At 40.3% G+C, this 18,898-nt stretch overlaps 1 protein-coding gene across 1 annotated transcript; it reads right to left on the minus strand.

Moving 5' to 3' along the window:
• Positions 1-447: 447 nt before the first annotated feature.
• On the minus strand, positions 448-7,656 carry mc2r (melanocortin 2 receptor). The gene is made up of 3 exons (XM_047599299.1): positions 7,252-7,656; positions 3,473-4,800; positions 448-2,306 (listed from the first exon to the last, which is right to left on the minus strand). The coding sequence occupies exons 2-3, from the start codon at positions 3,823-3,825 to the stop codon at positions 1,748-1,750; spliced, it is 912 nt and encodes a 303-aa protein (XP_047455255.1). The 5' UTR covers positions 3,826-4,800; positions 7,252-7,656; the 3' UTR covers positions 448-1,747.
• Positions 7,657-18,898: the final 11,242 nt, after the last annotated feature.

The following is an 18,898-nucleotide window of genomic DNA, read 5'->3' on the forward strand; positions in this document are numbered from 1 at the left end:
ATCCTCATTAAGATGGAAACTACAGCCACCTAGACATCTGTCGCATTGTGCTAATATGCTGTAACCGAGACAAACAAATACAATGCAGTATTGATGAACTCCACTCACCGGTCACTTTATTAGGTACACCCTTTGCCTTCAGAACTCCCTTAATTGTTTGTGTCATAGTTTCAACAAGGTGATGGAAACATTCCTCAGAGATTTTGGTCCATATTGACATAATAGCATGACGGAGTTGCTGCAGATTTGTCGGCTGCACATCTATCATAAGAATCTCCCGTCCCACCACATCCCAAAGGTGCTCTAACACACCTCCTTGATCAGCTCTACATGCCTAAATGCACTGACCTGCAGCCATGTGATTGGCTGATTAGCTATTGGTGATAATAAGCAATTGAACAGGTGTACCTAATAAAGTGGCAAGTAAGTGTATATCATCATCATCTTTTTGTCAGTTAATAAAAAACATTTAACATTTCAAAAAATTAATTAGGGACCTGTAGAATTAAAACTGACTAGTAAAACAGTTTCATCTATCGCCCAAAATATCACAGGTTATCTGCACTGTTATTAATATAGTATAAATAATAATAATAAAATAATAAGCAGCTTACTTCAATGACATAATCTGGCATTACTGCTTCTCAGAACAAACAGCTCTATGGACTAAATCAATCCACATTGTGCAGAAAAAGTCTCTGACATTTATGAAAATGGCAAGTTAAATATTATTGAGGGATGTTGATATAATGGTAGAGTTACTTTCAGGTCGCCTTTTAAAAGAATAATCAATATTAAGTACCATGATATATGTCATATATGTCAGAGTTTTGAAGAGGTTTTCTAGAGACTACTAGAGACACTTGGTAAAGTGGAATCAATAGGATGACACGTGCATATCCTCGGATGGACACATGCTAGTTACTTAACGAGGACAAAATATATACAGAGGAACACACAGAGATGTGTTTTCATTCAACCATGAAGATAATAAACCTTAACAGGCGTTTTCTGCTGCTCCGTCAATTTGGTGCCATAGCCTGACATGCACCTCCCCAAAAAAGTCCCCAAGAGATGTTACTGGTCTTCTTGGTAGTAGCGCATTTATACATAAGTATTACTTCTTCTCCATCCCTGCAGTTTTCAGAAAGATTGCTTTGGATCATTAAAGCGGGAACACAACGAGGAAAAGTTCAAGGAGGAGGTTAGAGAGATAGAAACGTGTGTATGACTTCGGTGAAAATTTCTGTCTCCATTGTTGAAAATGCAGCCGGATGCAGAAACAGAAATGAACCCCAGCTGTCAAAAAAGACACAGCGGCAACTAGCGTTTCATTGTTACGTAGTTAGCCAGACGTAGCACACGCTATGTGCATAGGTTATGGCATCTAGTCCCGCAGAGGCATAAACCTCTGCTGTAACAGCTAATACCAGGTCAGTAATTGGAGGCAATAGGATGAATGTTAAAGCTCTGAATGGGGCCTCAGTGACAGCACAGATATGTGTGTGAATATAGACGAACCCAAAGGATCTAAAGACGTCTTCAGGTAAAGATGGACTTGCGTTCTCTCAGTGAATAAATAATGATATAAAAAATAAATACACTGTTGCCCATAAATTTGGGATAAAATATATTTTTTTACCTCTTCTCGTGACGTGATTGTCACAATGTGATTTATATAAATAGGAATAAATGTTTCTAAAGAACAAGGTTACTCCAACTTGATGGATTGTTAAATATATCATCTCTATGAGCACAACATCCAGTCTGAACAAAGCAGCATCTTCCTGAAGGTGTGCCTGAGCTCGGCGCTGCGGAAGGCGTATATGGCCGGGTCGATGAGGGCGTGGCTCATCAGCAGCACCACATGCAGCTGGAACAGTGATCGATAACACTCACAGTATGGGTTCATGGGGCACACCATGATGATGATGAGGTGGAAGAAGAACGGGGCCCAACACACCAAGAATGTTCCGAACAGGATAGTGAGAGTCAGGGCCCCTCTCATGTTGCTGCCCCACCTCCAGTGGTGACGACACCTGCCCCCACCGGCGACGGGGAGAGCCGCGATCTTTCTGGCGTGGATGCGCGCCAGCATGAACATGTAGACGTAGAGGAAGCAGATGATCGCCAAGGAGACGAAGAAGAAGACGACGAAGCAGATCATGATGAAGTTGAAGGCGAAGAACCTCACCATGAGCACGGCCAGCACCCCACACGTCGTCCAGATGACCCCCAAGATAACCCCGGTGCGCCTCATTGTCATGATGTTGTGGTATCGGAGTGCGTGGAATATGGTGATGTAACTGGAAGAGGAAACAAATAATTTCATTGTCTGCATTGACCCCTCCTCTCAACCCAATCACCTCCACTAACAACATGCTGTTGCCAGACAAAATATGGATGTATGTCATAATGTTATGACTGATCAGTATAAATCCCTTGAGTCTTGATATGTTAGCAACACAGCATCATTTTTGCCTTTGAAAGGGTGATTGGGATGTGTTTGGATGAATTATAGCCCCCTTCACAGTTTGTAAACAATGTGATGTTTTTTGAGGGGCGGGGCTTAACTGGAGGCAAAACACCTCAAACACCATAGCCTGTAAACAGCAGTTAGCATATTTTATTCGTGTTTTGGCACGAATTGATGAAGAAAACACATATTTTAGAGAATATACTAATGCAAAAGAGTTTACTCTGACTCATGGGACTATATTCGCCGACCCCTACACTCTCACTCACTGGATGGGCGATTTGACCAAAGGACACAGAGAGGACGAAGTCTGGTCTGTCTTTATCAAGTGAAGTAAGTGGAACCAGTGTGGAGGGTAAAGTAGTAACTTCAGCCTGGACTCCCCTGAAACATACAACTAACATTGCGTTACCTAGCGGTTAGCATTAGCATTAACATGTAACAAGAATCCCCTAAATAAAGATTCAGTTAACGTAATTTCAGTCACAATTCAGTCTAACCCATGATGTTTTTCAGGCTGAAACTGAGGATGTATTACATATTAATCTGATCTGATATTAAGTGTGCGTGTTGTGGATTGTCCCACTCCAATCCTTTATTTTAATTGCCAAAGTTGGATACGACTGGCAGTGGCTGGTATAAGATAAAACTTCAACTAAGAGTGTTTGATTTTTTTGGTTTTGGCACCAAAAAATAAAGCAAGACGACATTTTCATGGTTGAAATTGACAGTGTTTGCCTCAAGCTTCTCTCTGTTTTGCTTCCAGTGAACATCGTGATGTCACAGTGACGTAGACCATGAAGGGATCTATAGTAACTTAGACTTTGACCGACTGTAATGCTCCACAAGTGGAATTAATTAGTCATAGCAGCTTAGTTGTTACAAAATGATGAGCTGTTATAGCTGGATAGAGTAAGGAATAAAAGAAGAACAAGATTCAAATAAACTGGAAAAAAACACAAAAACATTTCAATGTGCAAGTCCAAACCAACATACCGGTCTACGGCAATGGCCAGGAAGCTGAAAAGAGAGCCCACAAACGACATGCACAGCAGGGAGTCCATCACATCATCCAGCTTGGTCTCAGAAGAGCCCTTCTTCTCCAGCCGCCCCACGTCGGCAAACACGATCATCAGGTTCTCCCAGGTTTTGGTGAGACTGGCGATGGTGTTGAAGGCTGCCAGGCTACATATGAAGCAGTACATGGGCGAGTGTAGGTTTCTGGTCCGTATGACGGCCACCACAACCAGGAAGTTCTCGGCGAGGCTCACCACGCCGATGGTGAAGAAGACCGGGACGGGGACCTTCACCTCGGGGCAGTCCGACTGGTTCAGTGAGGAAGTGTTCATTGTTGGGCAAAACTGTGTTCTTTCCAGATTAAATCCTTATGTAGAAAAATAAGTATTGTTATGCTAGAGTCAACAACTATGATCCACTACTGATGGAATATACCACACGCTTTGTCAGTTAATAAAAAACCTAAAATATCAGAGGTTATCTGCACCGTTATTAAAACTGTGAATAACAAGCAGCTTTCATTCTGTGACATTATCTGACATTACTGCCTTTCAGAACAAACAGATCTATGGACTAACTTAATCCGCAATGTGCTGAAAAATGGAAAAAGAAGTCTGACATTTATGAAAATAGTAAGTTAAATATCATTGAGGGCTGTGCATGTGGCTGTAATGTTAGTGTAACTTTCATTTGAGTTGAAGTAGCATGATACATGTCAACTTTCTAAAACTGCTTCGATGTAAGTTTTAGCTTTGGTTTTCAAGATTAAGTTAAAAAAGTTTGCAGCTTCTGAATGACTCTCTCAAAGTGTGTAAAAACCAAAGACTTAATTTATTGACAAGAACCAAACAAGATTTTTTTTTTCTGAATGAAAGTTTTGACTGAAACTTTTACATATTTCTGACAAAAGATTAAGAGAAAAACAAATGATTAATGCTCAGTGCGTTCGAGCAGGACTTCAGACCTAAGATGATGTCTCAGCTGATGAACTGTGACTAATTCCTCCAATAATCACTTGAGCAAAAGCATGAAGCTGCTCTGTTTTTTCAGGAAGCGTCTGTTGGACGTGCCGACATCCAGATCTCCACTCAGGGGCGATGGATTTGTCACAGCTCACTCATGATCTCCAGTCATGTGGCCACATCTGCCTCTCCACTGATATTTTTTGTGTGTTAAAGACTGAGTGTTTGTCTTGGACTTTACACAGGACCGCAGTTGTATTAAATCCTCTTCTTTTTGAGCTCCATCCATCCAATCCTGCCTGTTTTTTCTTTGAGCTTGGTACAAATGTTCTCTTGATGCTTCACCTGGTGAAAGACAATAATAAATGTTAAAATCCAACATGAACAATGCTCCTTATCATTTAAATGTGTTTATTTCATATTACGTTTCCTTTGTGTCATCACAGAGAAAAAGCAAAAAAAAAAAATATATCAGCATGAGTCATACAGCAGCACATCATTTCTTCACACCTGTATTTTGAGAGGTGTCGTCCTATTAAACAGCTTTCTTGATGTCTGCGCTTCAAGTTGAAAATGTTTAGTTGCACCTTTGTAATTGGGCATTGTCCGTTAAAATGAAGGAAGTGCTCTGTGATAAAGCTCCGAGTCTCAATCCCTGCCCGCCTGCACACTGAAGATTATTACAATAATTATACAAGGCTTTTATTCAAGACCCTCTGATCCTTCGTTGTCATGCCAGTCTCAAAGCAGCCTCTGTGTTTCCAGTCTTGCTGCATTAAAACCAATTAAAAAACAGTTCAGTAACTTCAGAGACCTTTATTTTTCAATTTCTATTTCACTATTAAAGAAACACGCTTGTTGTTATTGTTAATAAAAGCCTAGTGCCTTCCATTTAGCTTGCCTGTTATACAGTATATTGGCAAAAGGTCAGATTTAGTGGAACTGAACCATAATTAAGGAAGGTTGTTGCTTTTTCTGCTTTGCACAAATGTAGACACACATACACCACATGATCTAACACATTCCAATAAGGCTCCATGGCTTCTATAAGGCTGGTCCCATATGGAGCGACATGCCCACATCTGCATACCAACATACCATTAATGCAGTGTTGCCTGCCATGTTCACCATTTTTGTTTAGCATTCTAATACTTACCAGCACTATGTTATTATATGATATGTACATAACATTATGACCACATTCCTAATATTCTCTAAAACAGTTGTGACTCATCAGAGAATGGATTTGGGCCGAGGTGAAACAAAATCTTCCCAGATCTGTCACCTATTTGTGATAAACGCAACTACGCAGAAACACTTACTGCACAGTTTTGTTTTGTGCCAAAGATTAAAAATGGTTGGAGATTTTTGACTTTTTTACTAATGTGTTGGAAGTGCAAATGAAGCCAGAGCCTGTCATAATTTTATTTGGTGTCTCAGAAACTCCCAAAAACTCATGAAGGCGTAATATCGCTTAATGTCTTATGGTCTTCTTTGTGCCAAGGAATTGATTTTGCAGCGCCGGAAGGCGAAAGATCTCCCATTTTTTTTAAACCGCTGATTAAACCATACTAACAGATACTCTCCACCTAGAGAACATGAGATATGTCTTAAGCGACAGACTGGAGGAATATAAGAAGATCTGGGGACCAATGATCACTTTTTTAAATGGAAGGTAGAGTATTTGTCACTCACGCAGTCTTAACATGTATTACTGCTGGGCTGCATACCCCAGGGCCAGGTAGGTGGGTGGGTTTATTTATATTTTATTTATTTTTATATTTATATATTTATATTATTTTGTTATTATTATTATAAAAAAAATGGGAAATGTATGGGCCCTATTTTGGATTTGTTAGTATCTGTACTGAACCTGCATCCAGCTGGGGATGGCTGCTGCCATCAAGGAGTGTCGTTGCTATGAGGCGGGGGTGTCTGGTCTAGTCTGGTCTAGGTGGGTGGTACACGTCTAAGTAGCATCCACACAGATATCAGGTCCAAAAGTGTCCCGGTAGAACACTGGATTGTCGCAAGATGATCGATGTTATTCACTTCTCCTGTGAGTGGTCATAATGTTGAGGCTGATCGGTGTATCTGTTCATAAACTTTCTACTTAATGTTGGTGCAATAACTTAAGAGTCGACAAAAGCAGTTCATCCAATATTCGGCAACAGCTGATGACGAAAGGTGACAAATGAGGTCAGAGCCCATGATGGCGTATTAGTGAGAGCTTTTATAGCAACATCCACTTCATTTTAAACTCACTCAGACGTAGGATGATATATAACTAGAGCGTGCTCCAGATGTCTGCCGAGTCACTGGTGTGCTCTTGTGTCAGGTGATGCGGGGAGACTCCTAATATTAAATAACCTTAATAACAAGCAGGAACAACAGACAGAGAGAGAGCAGTTCTGGCAGCCGACATGAGTTAATGTGCTTCTGAATGGACGAATCAAACATCGGATCTGTTTGGTTTTACATATAAGTGGGGGTCACTGTACGTTTTCCTACAGGCTCAGAAAAGGGGTTGGCTGGGGGTTCAAACCGAGGATGAAAAGCTCTGACCAACAGATGAAGCCAACAGATATTTTTATAAATCAAGCTGTGAGTGAAAATAATTGCAGATTTTGCTTGAGTGGTTCTCTCGGTAAAATGGATAATGGCTGTCTCTTCAAAGAATGCGCTTCTTGTGCACCCTGTCTCACTCAGAGTGGATGGTGCCTGGTCACGTATGAGCTTTCAGGAGTAAGAGAGGACTATTACACACAAAAGCAGCAGGAGTCATTTAGATATTACCTTAAAATTGGGCCCGAGCAACAGAGCAAAGATTGTGTCTTTGAATTGGTCCAAAGCGACTCTGACCTTACCATCTTCAAAAGAACACATGATCCATAAGGTCCATCTGGATGTCCAACCTGCTGCTTTCACTTTGGATAAGTACACGAAAAAATAAGAGCTCCTCCTAACAACAGCAATGACGGCTGCTCAGTTTGGCATCTCCGTTGTTCGCAGTTTTGAAAAGATGTATTGACGACATAATGACAGACAGAGGAAATCTCCACAGGCGGCGTAAACGGTTAAAGTCTAAGTTTCATTGAATTTGCTGCGTTCGCTGTGTGCGCGTGTATCTGTGTGTGCAGCACACGGTCAATATTCTGATGTCATTAAACTTAAGGTCGGATGAACCCATGGGGGAAAATGTGCAAGGCCCGTTACTACATTATCGATTAAATGGCAACATGAAATAGATTAAACACTCTGAAGGGACCTCCGTGCATATTTACTTTATTATTTGTTTTTGCGGCATTTATGTCCTGCCTGTTGGTAAGGAAAGAAAAGTATCTTCATGCTGTAATTCCAGTGATTTCAGGTACTTAACAGTGACATTACCTCCTTGTGAGCTATGCGTGTTACAATACAGGGTTGGCTTTTGAGTTGTTCCCCAAGGATGTTGCAGGTTTGTCAACCCTTTAAGTAATGGGTGACTGTTACATAAATGTAATAAATGCTATTTATAAATATACATTATTATTATCATTTTGCATTCAGTATAAATCTATCATTTAGTACAACAGTTGGATGTATTTAAAGAAATTTTAGTTTGTGGGGGAATATATATATTTATATATATATATATAAATGTCTTATCAACCAAAGATCTGCCTTACAGCTATATTCATACGTGTCAAACCATTAGGGAAAGAGCTGCTATAGCTGTAATCATGTGCAGAAAACCTATCATCCTTTGAGCTTCCCTGTACTTATTTAAAAGCAAAATCTGAATGTTTGAATGTGAGACAGGGTTACACCTTTTCCAACTATTCAAGCGCTCTAGGCTGCATGTTAAAGCACTCTATGCCGGCACATTGTAATCTTGTGCACTCCAGTCTATCCATTTATGCGTTGAGAGTGACATGGAAATGTGCCTAGGTCCTGTCAAGTAGGAGAGTTCCCATGACGACCACAGAAAACTGACCATGGTGTTCTGGAGACTTTAGATTCAACTGGGCAACACATAACCCCTTTATTTTGACTTCAATCAACTTACTTCGTATTTAATCATGACATAGTAAAATAACACTTTAAGCATTGTGTCGACTAGTCACTGATCACGTGACAATAACAACATGAACGCCTCCAAAAAGATAAGTGAGGAACCCAGTGGGGTGATTTCAGTAAACTAGTGGCAGTTCATCAAGTTTATTGTTTATTAGATGGATCACCATTATTTGTCACCTTGGCAACCACTAATCTTCCTGGTGTCCAAAAAGGACATAAAATATAACATAAATACATTCATATATTTCTCACATAACCACACCTCTAATAACAATAATAATAATGACAAACACACAGTATATATAGATATATATAAATACATTGGTCAACTACCTTCAGTCACCACTATCATAACAATAATTCTACTAATTAATTCAAAGTGTTATAGTTTGCTGCATTTGGTGAGTCTTAAGTTGTTTTTTAAAAGTTTCAAAAGTATGACTGCAATGGTCACTCATCTGAAAAGACATTTGCTAACGCTAGCAGAGGAACGGTCCAAATCCTCTCTACAGCAGCCAGTTAACAACTTCACCAAACGCCCTGAGGAAATAGAGAGGACTAGGCTGCACATTGACTATTTGCCGGTGAACTTCATTGTCAACGTTACTAGATCTTTAGCTTCAGTACATGGAGAAGGCTTCAGAGAATTTCTTTTTCTTTTTCTTTCTTTTAACCCGGCTACACTATCCCATCTTCCGACACGCTGCAGAGTAGTATTTAATGCTCATGCTGCCTGTTTTTATACAGGCTATACGTTTCTGCAGTGACGTCATCAGCAACTAGTCAGTGTCGATTTGACTTTCATCACATCACACTTTAAAAAAAAAGTCATGCAAGCCCGAATCCACATGGACCTCCATGTTAAAAAGCACAAATTTAAAGCAGAAGCATGTTTACAGTCTGGCACAAAGAGGTATCAGTCTCACTTATTTAGAGCTTTTTTCTTTTACACTTGTCAGAAGAAGCTTTGAGAGGATGTCAGGGACAAGCGCGGCAGAGGTTTCTGACACTAGCAGTGATGAGCAGTGAAGTTATTTTCCCATCTGTCCACATACTGTGCCCATGTCGAGTCTATCTGCATGTAGGTAGGCAGTTATAGAATATAGTTTAGCCAGAAACATGACATAAAATGTCAACCAGGTCTTCAACAATAACAAAGATACTGTAGCTATGCAAATATTTTCTCATCTCCCTTTCTGCTCATCCTCTTCCCAGTGCCACAACCCACACACATCTTTTCTGCACTACCTTCTCCCATCGCACTAAACAATTCTACATTTATTTCCCCTCATTACCTCCCCCAGTTTTTTCCTTTGCCTATTTTTTTTTCATCCTGTCTAAGATCAAACCGCGGCTTCACAGGAGCTGACATGATGTTGCGCCGTTGAATGTCCCTCAGGATCACATGAGTTACTCTCCCTCTCTGCACATCAAATACTGTGAATGCGGCATTGATGAGTATGCTTTTATGTTTTTTTTTTGTTTTATTTTGTTTTTTTTTGGCAGAAATACGGTGTATGATTTTTAAAAATGACCTGCAACATAATGTCCCATGTCTATTTCGCCGCTATTTTGCTGGAATTCGTCACGATTCCCATTAGAACAATTTCTCGGGAGAGCAGTGAGGATGGAAATAGTGTCCCTCAACAGGGACTTTCCATTGAAACATGATCAAAGCCGTATGAATCAACCAAGAAGTGCACAGAGTAGATGCTGCGATGATAATGGATGGAGCTTTAGTTACATCTAGATAAAGTGTGTCCACCTCTGTTTGCCATCTATTCATTAAGCAAGAGTGCCAGATTGTTGCTTTCTTTTCAGCTTGTACTTAGGTTAAAATGTTTCCCGGCGGCAGATTCTCTTAATGCAACCTTGATAGGTTTGTTCTCCTCTTTCATGTAAGCCTCCACGTGTAACAATCACCTATACAAGAAAGCTCAGGAAATTGCTCTTCTGTCACTTTTCCCTGCGTGAGCATGCATGACCTCCTATATTTTTTGTTCATAGAAAAAAAAAAACACATCAGTGAATATTTCCTTTGAATATTCCTGCTGGATCCTTGATAAGATACTAAAAGTGTGCATGCATGAATCAATGAAAGACTCAGATAAAATACTTACTTTTTCCTCAGTCCAATGCCAACCGAAGCACAAATCTGCTCGTATGTAGGCCTTTTAGAAGCTAAGCCGCAATTTATTGTCATCACCTCAGCGTAGTGTCTAAATGTGGTGTTATGGAGCGGATGGGGTTTTACATGGGCGAGACAGGGAGCTGTTATTGTGCCCTTGAAAGGCAGCCTCACCAAGGCTGCACCGCACGTTATTTGGTATGTTTTAGTTTTTCTTTCTCCGTGTCCCCATTCTTGATATCAGCACAAGGACGGTCAGAGCCGACCCTTTCTTGTCTCTCTCTCTCTTTTTTAACGTGTCCCGGTAAAAACCTTTTCAATCAATGTTAATGTTTTATATGAGTCTGAGCAGATGTGGAAGTAAGCTACAAACTTTAGACATAACTTATGAGGCTTACAACCACAAGCTGCTAATTAAACTGAAATGACTAAAATGTCTAATAATAGTCATCAAACATGATGAAGTCATATGTAACTGTAACTGAATTATTGAATAAGTTGGATTCTGAGCTATTTGGTAAAAAGCTCTCATTATTTTCATGCTGTGTTGGAAGCAGGTCTTGGATTTGAATGCTTTCAATAAAGAGGGCCAGCTCTGTCCCAGGCTGTTTTCTGGACTCAGCGGAGCAAGTGGTGGGAGAGGAGGATGTTGGCCAAACTGTCAAACATCCTCAACAACCCCCGTATGAGACAGATGGGACTATTTTACTTCAACTTGTGTAATTCAGTCTTGCTTTTTATTCTTTTTATTACAAGTGCTGTATCCACACTTGTGTCATTTTGGTGCACTACTTGATTTTCAAGAGCAATTCCTCCTATTGTCTTTATTCATAAAATCCATGAATGTCATGATGTATATCCAGGCTCCTAACAGTTCAACCTTCCAATAACATTAGTTGGTTTTTCACCAACTGCAGTTAATGGTATTAGTAGTAATAGTTGGTTAGCTACGTTGACTTGAATATAATGTGTCAAAATATTTTGCACCGTCGTTCCCTGACACTGTAACACCTTCATTTCCCCACGTGTATAAATAAAGTCTCATCTTACAATCATGTTATCGTATTAGCTGCTTCAGCAAGCCCAGCCACAGAAAATGCACTCACAAGGAGAGAATTTGCACAGATCATCAACTGGTGTGGATCAGTCTCCTGGAAGCCTGACCAACTTTACTGCCTGCAGATTGTTGTTTGTGGGGGCAAGTTGGCGTGGAGTCACTCAGTTGGGAAATGATTATGCTGCGGCGAAGATCTGCCGGGCCAGTTAGATCAGTTGGGTGGGCTTTATGTGGTGACGGACAGAAGAGTAACAGTTCTCCAGTTTCTCTAGGTCAACAAGATATAGCAAATTGAAACATAAAGTTATTTTTGAAAACACAGTTTCTAGGATTTGATGGATTTCTTAACCTAAATGGGGTCACAGCAGGGCAAGTCCAGAATGTATGATGATGATTCACCTCTTTGCCTCCACAGCATCTCCATTCTTTCTGATTGGAGTATGGTTTCTTTTGATTGGGAGAGCAAAAACAGCGGGTGACGTGTTTCATGAAAATTCTCTCAAAAATGGAGAATTTGTTGTTTTCCATTGATGTTTTTCGAATTTTGCTCCAGTTCTCCTGTGTGATTATGGTGTTGCCCTCAGTTTCCCATCTTGATTTTACATTATTCTTGTATTTTCGTTATTAAGAGATTAAAGGCGTGTGTGTATTTTTGAAATTATCTTCTTGCAAAGTTCATCTTGGTAAGCTTTTACAAATACATGTAGAATTTCGTTTTCAGGTTCATAATTTTTTTCCCCTAGTATAATCTCTTATTTGTAGATATCTGAAGTCACTCTCTTAACTGTACCTTTACTTATTAGTGAATATTAGATTGTAAGCATGAAGGAGGTCTATTCCTGGAATCTGTGGATTTCAAATGTCTTTTTTAAGTAATACTTTTTAACAAGGAAGGAAGGACTCAAAAGAGCAGTTGTGCAAAGGGGACATTATTCAAAAGAAAAATTGAAATAATTATTGCAAGGACTTTTTGTAACATTGAAGTAGTTTTTATTCTTTTCTATTTTTCTTTTTTTTTGCCAAAAACTCTGTCAAATGTGTGCGTTCTCTGTGTGTGAGGGCCGTAGGAACAGGGATTGGAGAGGTGAAATGTCGCTGCACTGAATGGAAGCATGTGTATTGATAGTCACCACAATTGCCTAGGAACAGGAACCAAGAGCTTCTGTTCCAGTGCACGGAACACGTAACTTAACTTAACCTACAGTATATATAATTATATGCTTAGTACACTGCAGACAATATCTCATCAAAAGTAAGTGGAATCCTTATCCTGTTCATTATGGTGCTCTGTGAAACTGCTGTGACAAACACTTATAATTACCGACCATTCTCTGCAGAGACACCGGGACGGCTTTTTCTTATTGTCATGCGGCGATTTTGATCTATAATTAAAATATTTCACACTTGTAATGAAGCAACAAAGGTTCAGATTGGAAGTTATACCAGCAATAACAACTTCTTGTGGGTTGAATACGTTGCATAATGAGCTCTACTTACAAACTGTCCCAGTGTAAATGACTTGGTGTGTTTTTGTTTGGGGCTTACTGACTGTGGCGTGCTCAGAATAAAGCATTACAGATATTACAGTGTGAGTAAAAAAAAAACAACAAAACAAAAACAAAACAGAGCGGAGTCCATGCTTATTTGGGAGATTGGTCGGAGAGGGTGAGAGACAGGCAGTAAGGAACAAACAAAAAGCAGAGGCAGACAGAGAGGCAGAGATAACAGCAGATGGTGACATAATGGAGGCATGCGCGAGGAGGAGTTGGAAGGCGCACAGCGAGGCAGACAGCATCAGAAAGTGGCTAATTTAAGGCTTTGGTGTGTTACCACCAGTCCACTTACAAGATGCACACTCCATGCTCCCCTGCCACCTTCGCCCTGGATCTCTGCACGTACAGAATTCACACAGCTCTCATTACCATCCATGGAATCTCTTATATCACATGTGAACGTAGAAAAGCAATTAGCACGTGTCTATCTGAGCTCCCCTGCTTGTCCCTGTAGGGAACTACACATGTAAAAATGGTTGCGCGTTTTTTTTTGTCCGGATGGGAACAGAAATTCTCTCTGGCACACATCGGCCATATAGTGCAGTGACAGGAAATTAACTTAAAGGAGGAAGACACAAGACGTTAAACAGACACATGGCTGTAGCCTAGATTGAGATAGTGCCCATGTGTTAAGTGACATGTAAGGAATATCTCAGGAAATACATAACAAAGTGATAAACCACTAACTCAGAATCAAGACTTTACATTAAACTATGCGTACACTTGTTTGTCTGTGTCACAACAATAAATAACAAATATGGTGAGGTCATAGGCAACACACTCGAGTATTCTAAGATCTGCAAATTAATAACATGCACTAATGCCGGGCGACTAATGAGGCTTAAGTGCTCATTAAGTGCTGCTTGTTTACGCAATCAGATCATTTTAAAGGAATTGTCATGGTTTGGAATGGAGTGTTTTTTGTGACCCTGTTTGGTTTTCCTTCTGTTTCCTGTATTCATTTTGTGAAGTGTGTTTTTGTTTTGTTGCGTTTTTACCCCCTTTTCATTCTTGGATTGGTTCCTCCGTGTGTGCGCCACCCTCAGTCGTTCCACTTGTGCCTTGTTAACCCTGTGCCCGAGTGTGTGTGTATAGTCCTGCCTTTCGTCGTCTGCTACAATACTTCCGTTGCCGCCGCTCCGTGTCTCGCGTTCGGGTCCCATTGCTGCGTAACCATAGCAAACTCAAGCACAGGTGTTACTAGAGGTTGCCAACAAACTAAATTTCGTCGTAACTTGTGTGCAATGACAATTGAGGCTCTTAAATCCCAGCTGTAGGAATAAAATACAGCTGCCCCCCTGGATGTAGAGGAGCATACACTTGTCATATGGTGAGGAAAGGCTATCACAACAAGCAAAATAGATGTGCCGGAAAACACATTTGTTACCTAAACCAGGCACCATTGTCTAATGAGTCACAACTGTTTTGGAGGCACAAGGGAGACCTACACAATATGAGGAAGTTGGTCATAATGTTATGTCTGTTCGGTGTATGCCAGCGATTATATCAGATAGCAAACGTCCCCGAATGGAAATATCTGATGCATTCAGCAAAACAGCTGTCATAAGTTTTTGTGTAGCTCTTGTGTTTATTTTAAGTACGTGTTTTGGAAAGCTTCACTGAGCTTGTTCTTTTTGCCCTCATACACTCCTCGTTTCCTTGAATCTACACAGGAGAGCTGGAGAGCACAGTGTCGTGCATGACCCGCAGAACCACAATAGACACATTAATGAGAAATACACCAGGTTGAAATAAGACAGGATTAGACATGACATTAAGGATGTGGAGCACAGCCCTCGAAGTGACTAATATGTGCCATTTTCACAAAAGGAAAGACCACACACAACTGTTAGCACAGTGGGAAATCAAGGGCTCCACTAAAACAATAATGAGATATGGATCTTTTTCATTGTTTTATACTGTTGCTCGTCAGGCCACATTTGACACGTTACTGGGTGGAAAACCAGGTGCAGCTTGGAGAGGTTGAAATTAATCTTAGGAGAATATTTAGGAGCCGTTCTAGAGGCTTTTCATAAAAAAAATAAAAAATAAAAGAAGAAGTGTAAGAGCACCTCTATGAATTCAGACTCTGCTCTTAATGCCCCGGCTGTAAATCTCCAAGGGAAACTATCTGGATAAGAGGAACTAGGCAGAAGACAAGGGGCATGTGATGGAAAGTGAAAGGACGCTTACAGAGGGTGACCGGTAGAAATGTGCAGGATTTGATTTGAGGCACCGTGCGTTCTCATTCTCTGCAGAAAATACATTCTTTCTTGATTTAACTAAGGTCGAAGGGCCAATATAGATACATATATTGAGATGTAATATAATAGTGTTTTACCCTTGGAAAAAAATAAAGACTAATACGTATAACCAGTTCCTCGTCCTCGCGCCTCTGTTTAAATTAGATAACTCAAGGTGCTGTTGTGGTTGTCAAAAGAAGATTTACAGAGTCTCTCCTGACCTGGTCTTAAAAGAAAAGAAAAGAAAAAAAATGTCATTTCTGATGGAGAATGATGGTCGGTATCTCATCTTGTTTTGATGAGTGAGCTGCATGTTCCCAAAAACAATATTAAGGACTAGTGCCGAATGACAAAACATTTACCTGTTTCTCTGTTAGTCTGTGCTCGTCCATTTTAATCTTGGATTGGGATGTTTTCTGTCCTTGGAATGCAGGCACAGCTGCACGGGACTGATGAAAGGAAAATAAAATATATTATATTTTATGTGAAACCCCAGAACATTAAAAAAAAAAAAAAAAAAAGCTGATTAGTAATGTTGTTAAAAGTGGAGAGAAGCTAGTAACATCTGTTCTGTCATATCTTCGGAATCAGCAGTCGGACAAGTGAGAAACAGACAGTGTTTATCTAACTGCACTGTTCGTGGGGGCTTTTGTGGCGTTTTCTTCGGCTCAGAAGGAAAGCGTCTGCACGTGTATGTTCTTCATCAATGCATTCCTTTCAAGGTTCAAGAGCTACCTGCCAGTTTTATGTTGACAAGCGCTGATGGAATTGTACCGTGGAGGTGGACAATGATCATATGTTCTTACCTCTGGCACCTTGTCAAGTACAGGGTATTGAGGCTGGCAGCTATAGTACTCAGTCTGTTTCAAAATGCTTTTCAGTACAAAGGCTGCAGTTTGAAGAACATTATCACTTGTTAACCCAGGGAAAGATTACTAACGTTACAAGTGGAATTGGTGTCAGTCAGAAAGTGCAGCGACACTGAACATGAATCCACGTAAGCTGCAGAGCAGTGGACTTTATTTACCCCAAACAAAAAGCTATGAGTAACACTGCTCTACAGAGGGGTTGTTTGTATGGCGCTGCCCTCTAGTGATGGCTGTGAAACCGAGCAGATCACCATCAACCTTTAAAACAACGTCAAGAATGAAACCTTTTGGCTACATTATGACAAACAAAAAGAATGAGGAGGGGAAGGCTAAAGTGAGACATTGACCTGTTTTGCCTGGAATGATGAAAAGTTGACTTGTCCAAAGTCTAAAACCTGGTTCTTATTGTAGTTAATGTAATAGTCCATTAGTTGCGTTGGCGCAGAGCAAGTTAACTACCAATTTGTACCAATTTGCCCAAGTATGCCATTTTAACAGATTTAATAGACTCATTGTTTCTATCCTAAAATCTCTACACACCGCTGCTGGTGCAGTCACTTTTATCACTATGGCGCCATCAGTCTGGAGAATGCTGGAAGTCAAAGACAGACTGGCTGGCATGACAAACCTCAAAATAAAAAAAAGGATTTGAGCAATGATAAATGAGCTGCTATTATAAACACAAAGCCATGTTGTCTCTGATTATATACACACTATCATGTTTTTTCCCCCTCTTTGGGAATTAAAGTGTCAACCTTTTTCTCAGTATGCACAATACTGCATATCTGTTGTGTGCATTGTAATTAGACATTACATTCTTGTCCATATTTTATATATACACTCATCGGCACCTTTATTACCTCGCTACCGAAAGGTTCGATCCCCTTTTGTCTTCAGAACTGCCTTAATTCTTCGTGACATAGTTTCAACAAGGTGTTGAAAACATTCCTCAGAGAGTTTGGTCCATAATTGACGTGATAACATCACACAGTTGCTGCAGATTTGTTGGCTGCACATCTATGATGATAACCTCTCGTTCCATCACATCCCAAAGGCTAAATATTGGATTGAGATCTGGTGACTGTGGAGGCCATTGGAGTACAGTGAACTCACTGACACATTCAAGAAACCAGTTTGAGATGATATGAGCTTTGTGACATGGTGCATTATCCTGCTGGAAGTAGCTGTCAGAAGATGGTACACTGTGGTCATAAAGGGATGGACATGGTCAGCAACAATACTCAGGTAGACTGTGGCATTTAAACCATGCTCAGTTTGTACTAAGGGGCCAAAAAAATATCCCCCACATCATTATACCACCACCACCAGCCTGAACCGTTGATGAAAGGCAGGATGGATCCATGCTTTCATGTTGTTTACAACACAAATTCTGACCCTGTCATCCGAATGTCGCAGCTGAAATCCAGACTCGTCAGACCAGGCAACGTTTTTCCAGTCTTCTATTGTCCAATTTTAATTAGCCTGTGTGAACTGTAGTCTCAGTTTCCTGTTCTTAGCTGACAGGAGTGGCCCCAGTGTGGTCTTCTGCTGCTGTAGCTCATCTTCTTCAAGGTTCCACATGTTGTGAGTTCAGAGATGGTATTCTGCATTCCTTGGTTGTAACGAGTGGTTATTTGAGTTACTGTTGCCTTTCTATCATCTCCAACCAGTCTGCCCATTCTCCTCTGACCTCTCACATCAACGAAGTAAGGCATAAGGCACAAAACTGCTGCTCACTGGATATTTCCTCTTTTTTGGACCGTTCTCTGTGAACTCTTTGAGATGGCTGTGTGTGAAAATACCAGCAGATCAGCAGTTTCTGAAATACTCAGACCAACAACCAACCACGTTCAGAGTCACTTAAATCCCCTTTCTTCCTCATTCTGATGCTCGGTTTGAATGTCAACAAGTTGTCTTGATCACCTCTACATGAATAAATGCATTGAATTGCAGTCATGTGATTGGCTGATTAGCTATTTATGTTAACAAGCAATTGAATTGTACCTAATAAAGTGGCTGGTGAGTGTACTTACATGCAATTTTTATATACATGTAAGACTAGTCAAATATTTCAATGCACCTACTCAGTCTTGTTAATTAGTTTAATTAAAAGAATATGGTAAATATCTGAACCATCGCCCACTGAGGCATACATTAAAGGATTATCTTATTTTATCTTGTCTTATACCTGAAATGGTATGAAGTTAAACCTTAACAAAAGTCTTGTGACAACACAGCATTCTTCTGTTAAACTTTTGTACCCGGTATTCATTCATGTTACTTAGACATGTACCAGTCACCTAGACCAGACCAGACAGCCCCACCCCATAGCAATGATGGCAGCAGTCATGCCTAGCAGTATGCGGCATGACACAGGCACACACACGCACACAGAAAGATTTAATTCACAAAAACATGAAAAGCAGCACAAGGTGTTGAACTAGTCTCCATATTGACTAGATCCCAAAGTGATGAAGTATCATCTCCTCATATGTATGTGACAGATGACACATGCAGGTTCTTTTGGTTATTAG

This window comes from Mugil cephalus, chromosome 11 (assembly GCF_022458985.1).
Source record: "Mugil cephalus isolate CIBA_MC_2020 chromosome 11, CIBA_Mcephalus_1.1, whole genome shotgun sequence".
Taxonomy (NCBI): Eukaryota; Metazoa; Chordata; class Actinopteri; order Mugiliformes; family Mugilidae; genus Mugil; species Mugil cephalus.

What these genes read in the sequence shown, in the direction of transcription:
- mc2r (XM_047599299.1), bottom strand. Translation starts at nt 3,825, where the DNA reads ATGAACACTTCCTCACTGAACCAGTCGGACTGCCCCGAGGTGAAGGTC. An exon ending in CTGGCCATTGCCGTAGACCG is followed by an intron (nt 2,307 to 3,472) that starts GTATGTTGGTTT and finishes TTCCTCTTCCAG; the next exon opens with TTACATCACCATATTCCACG.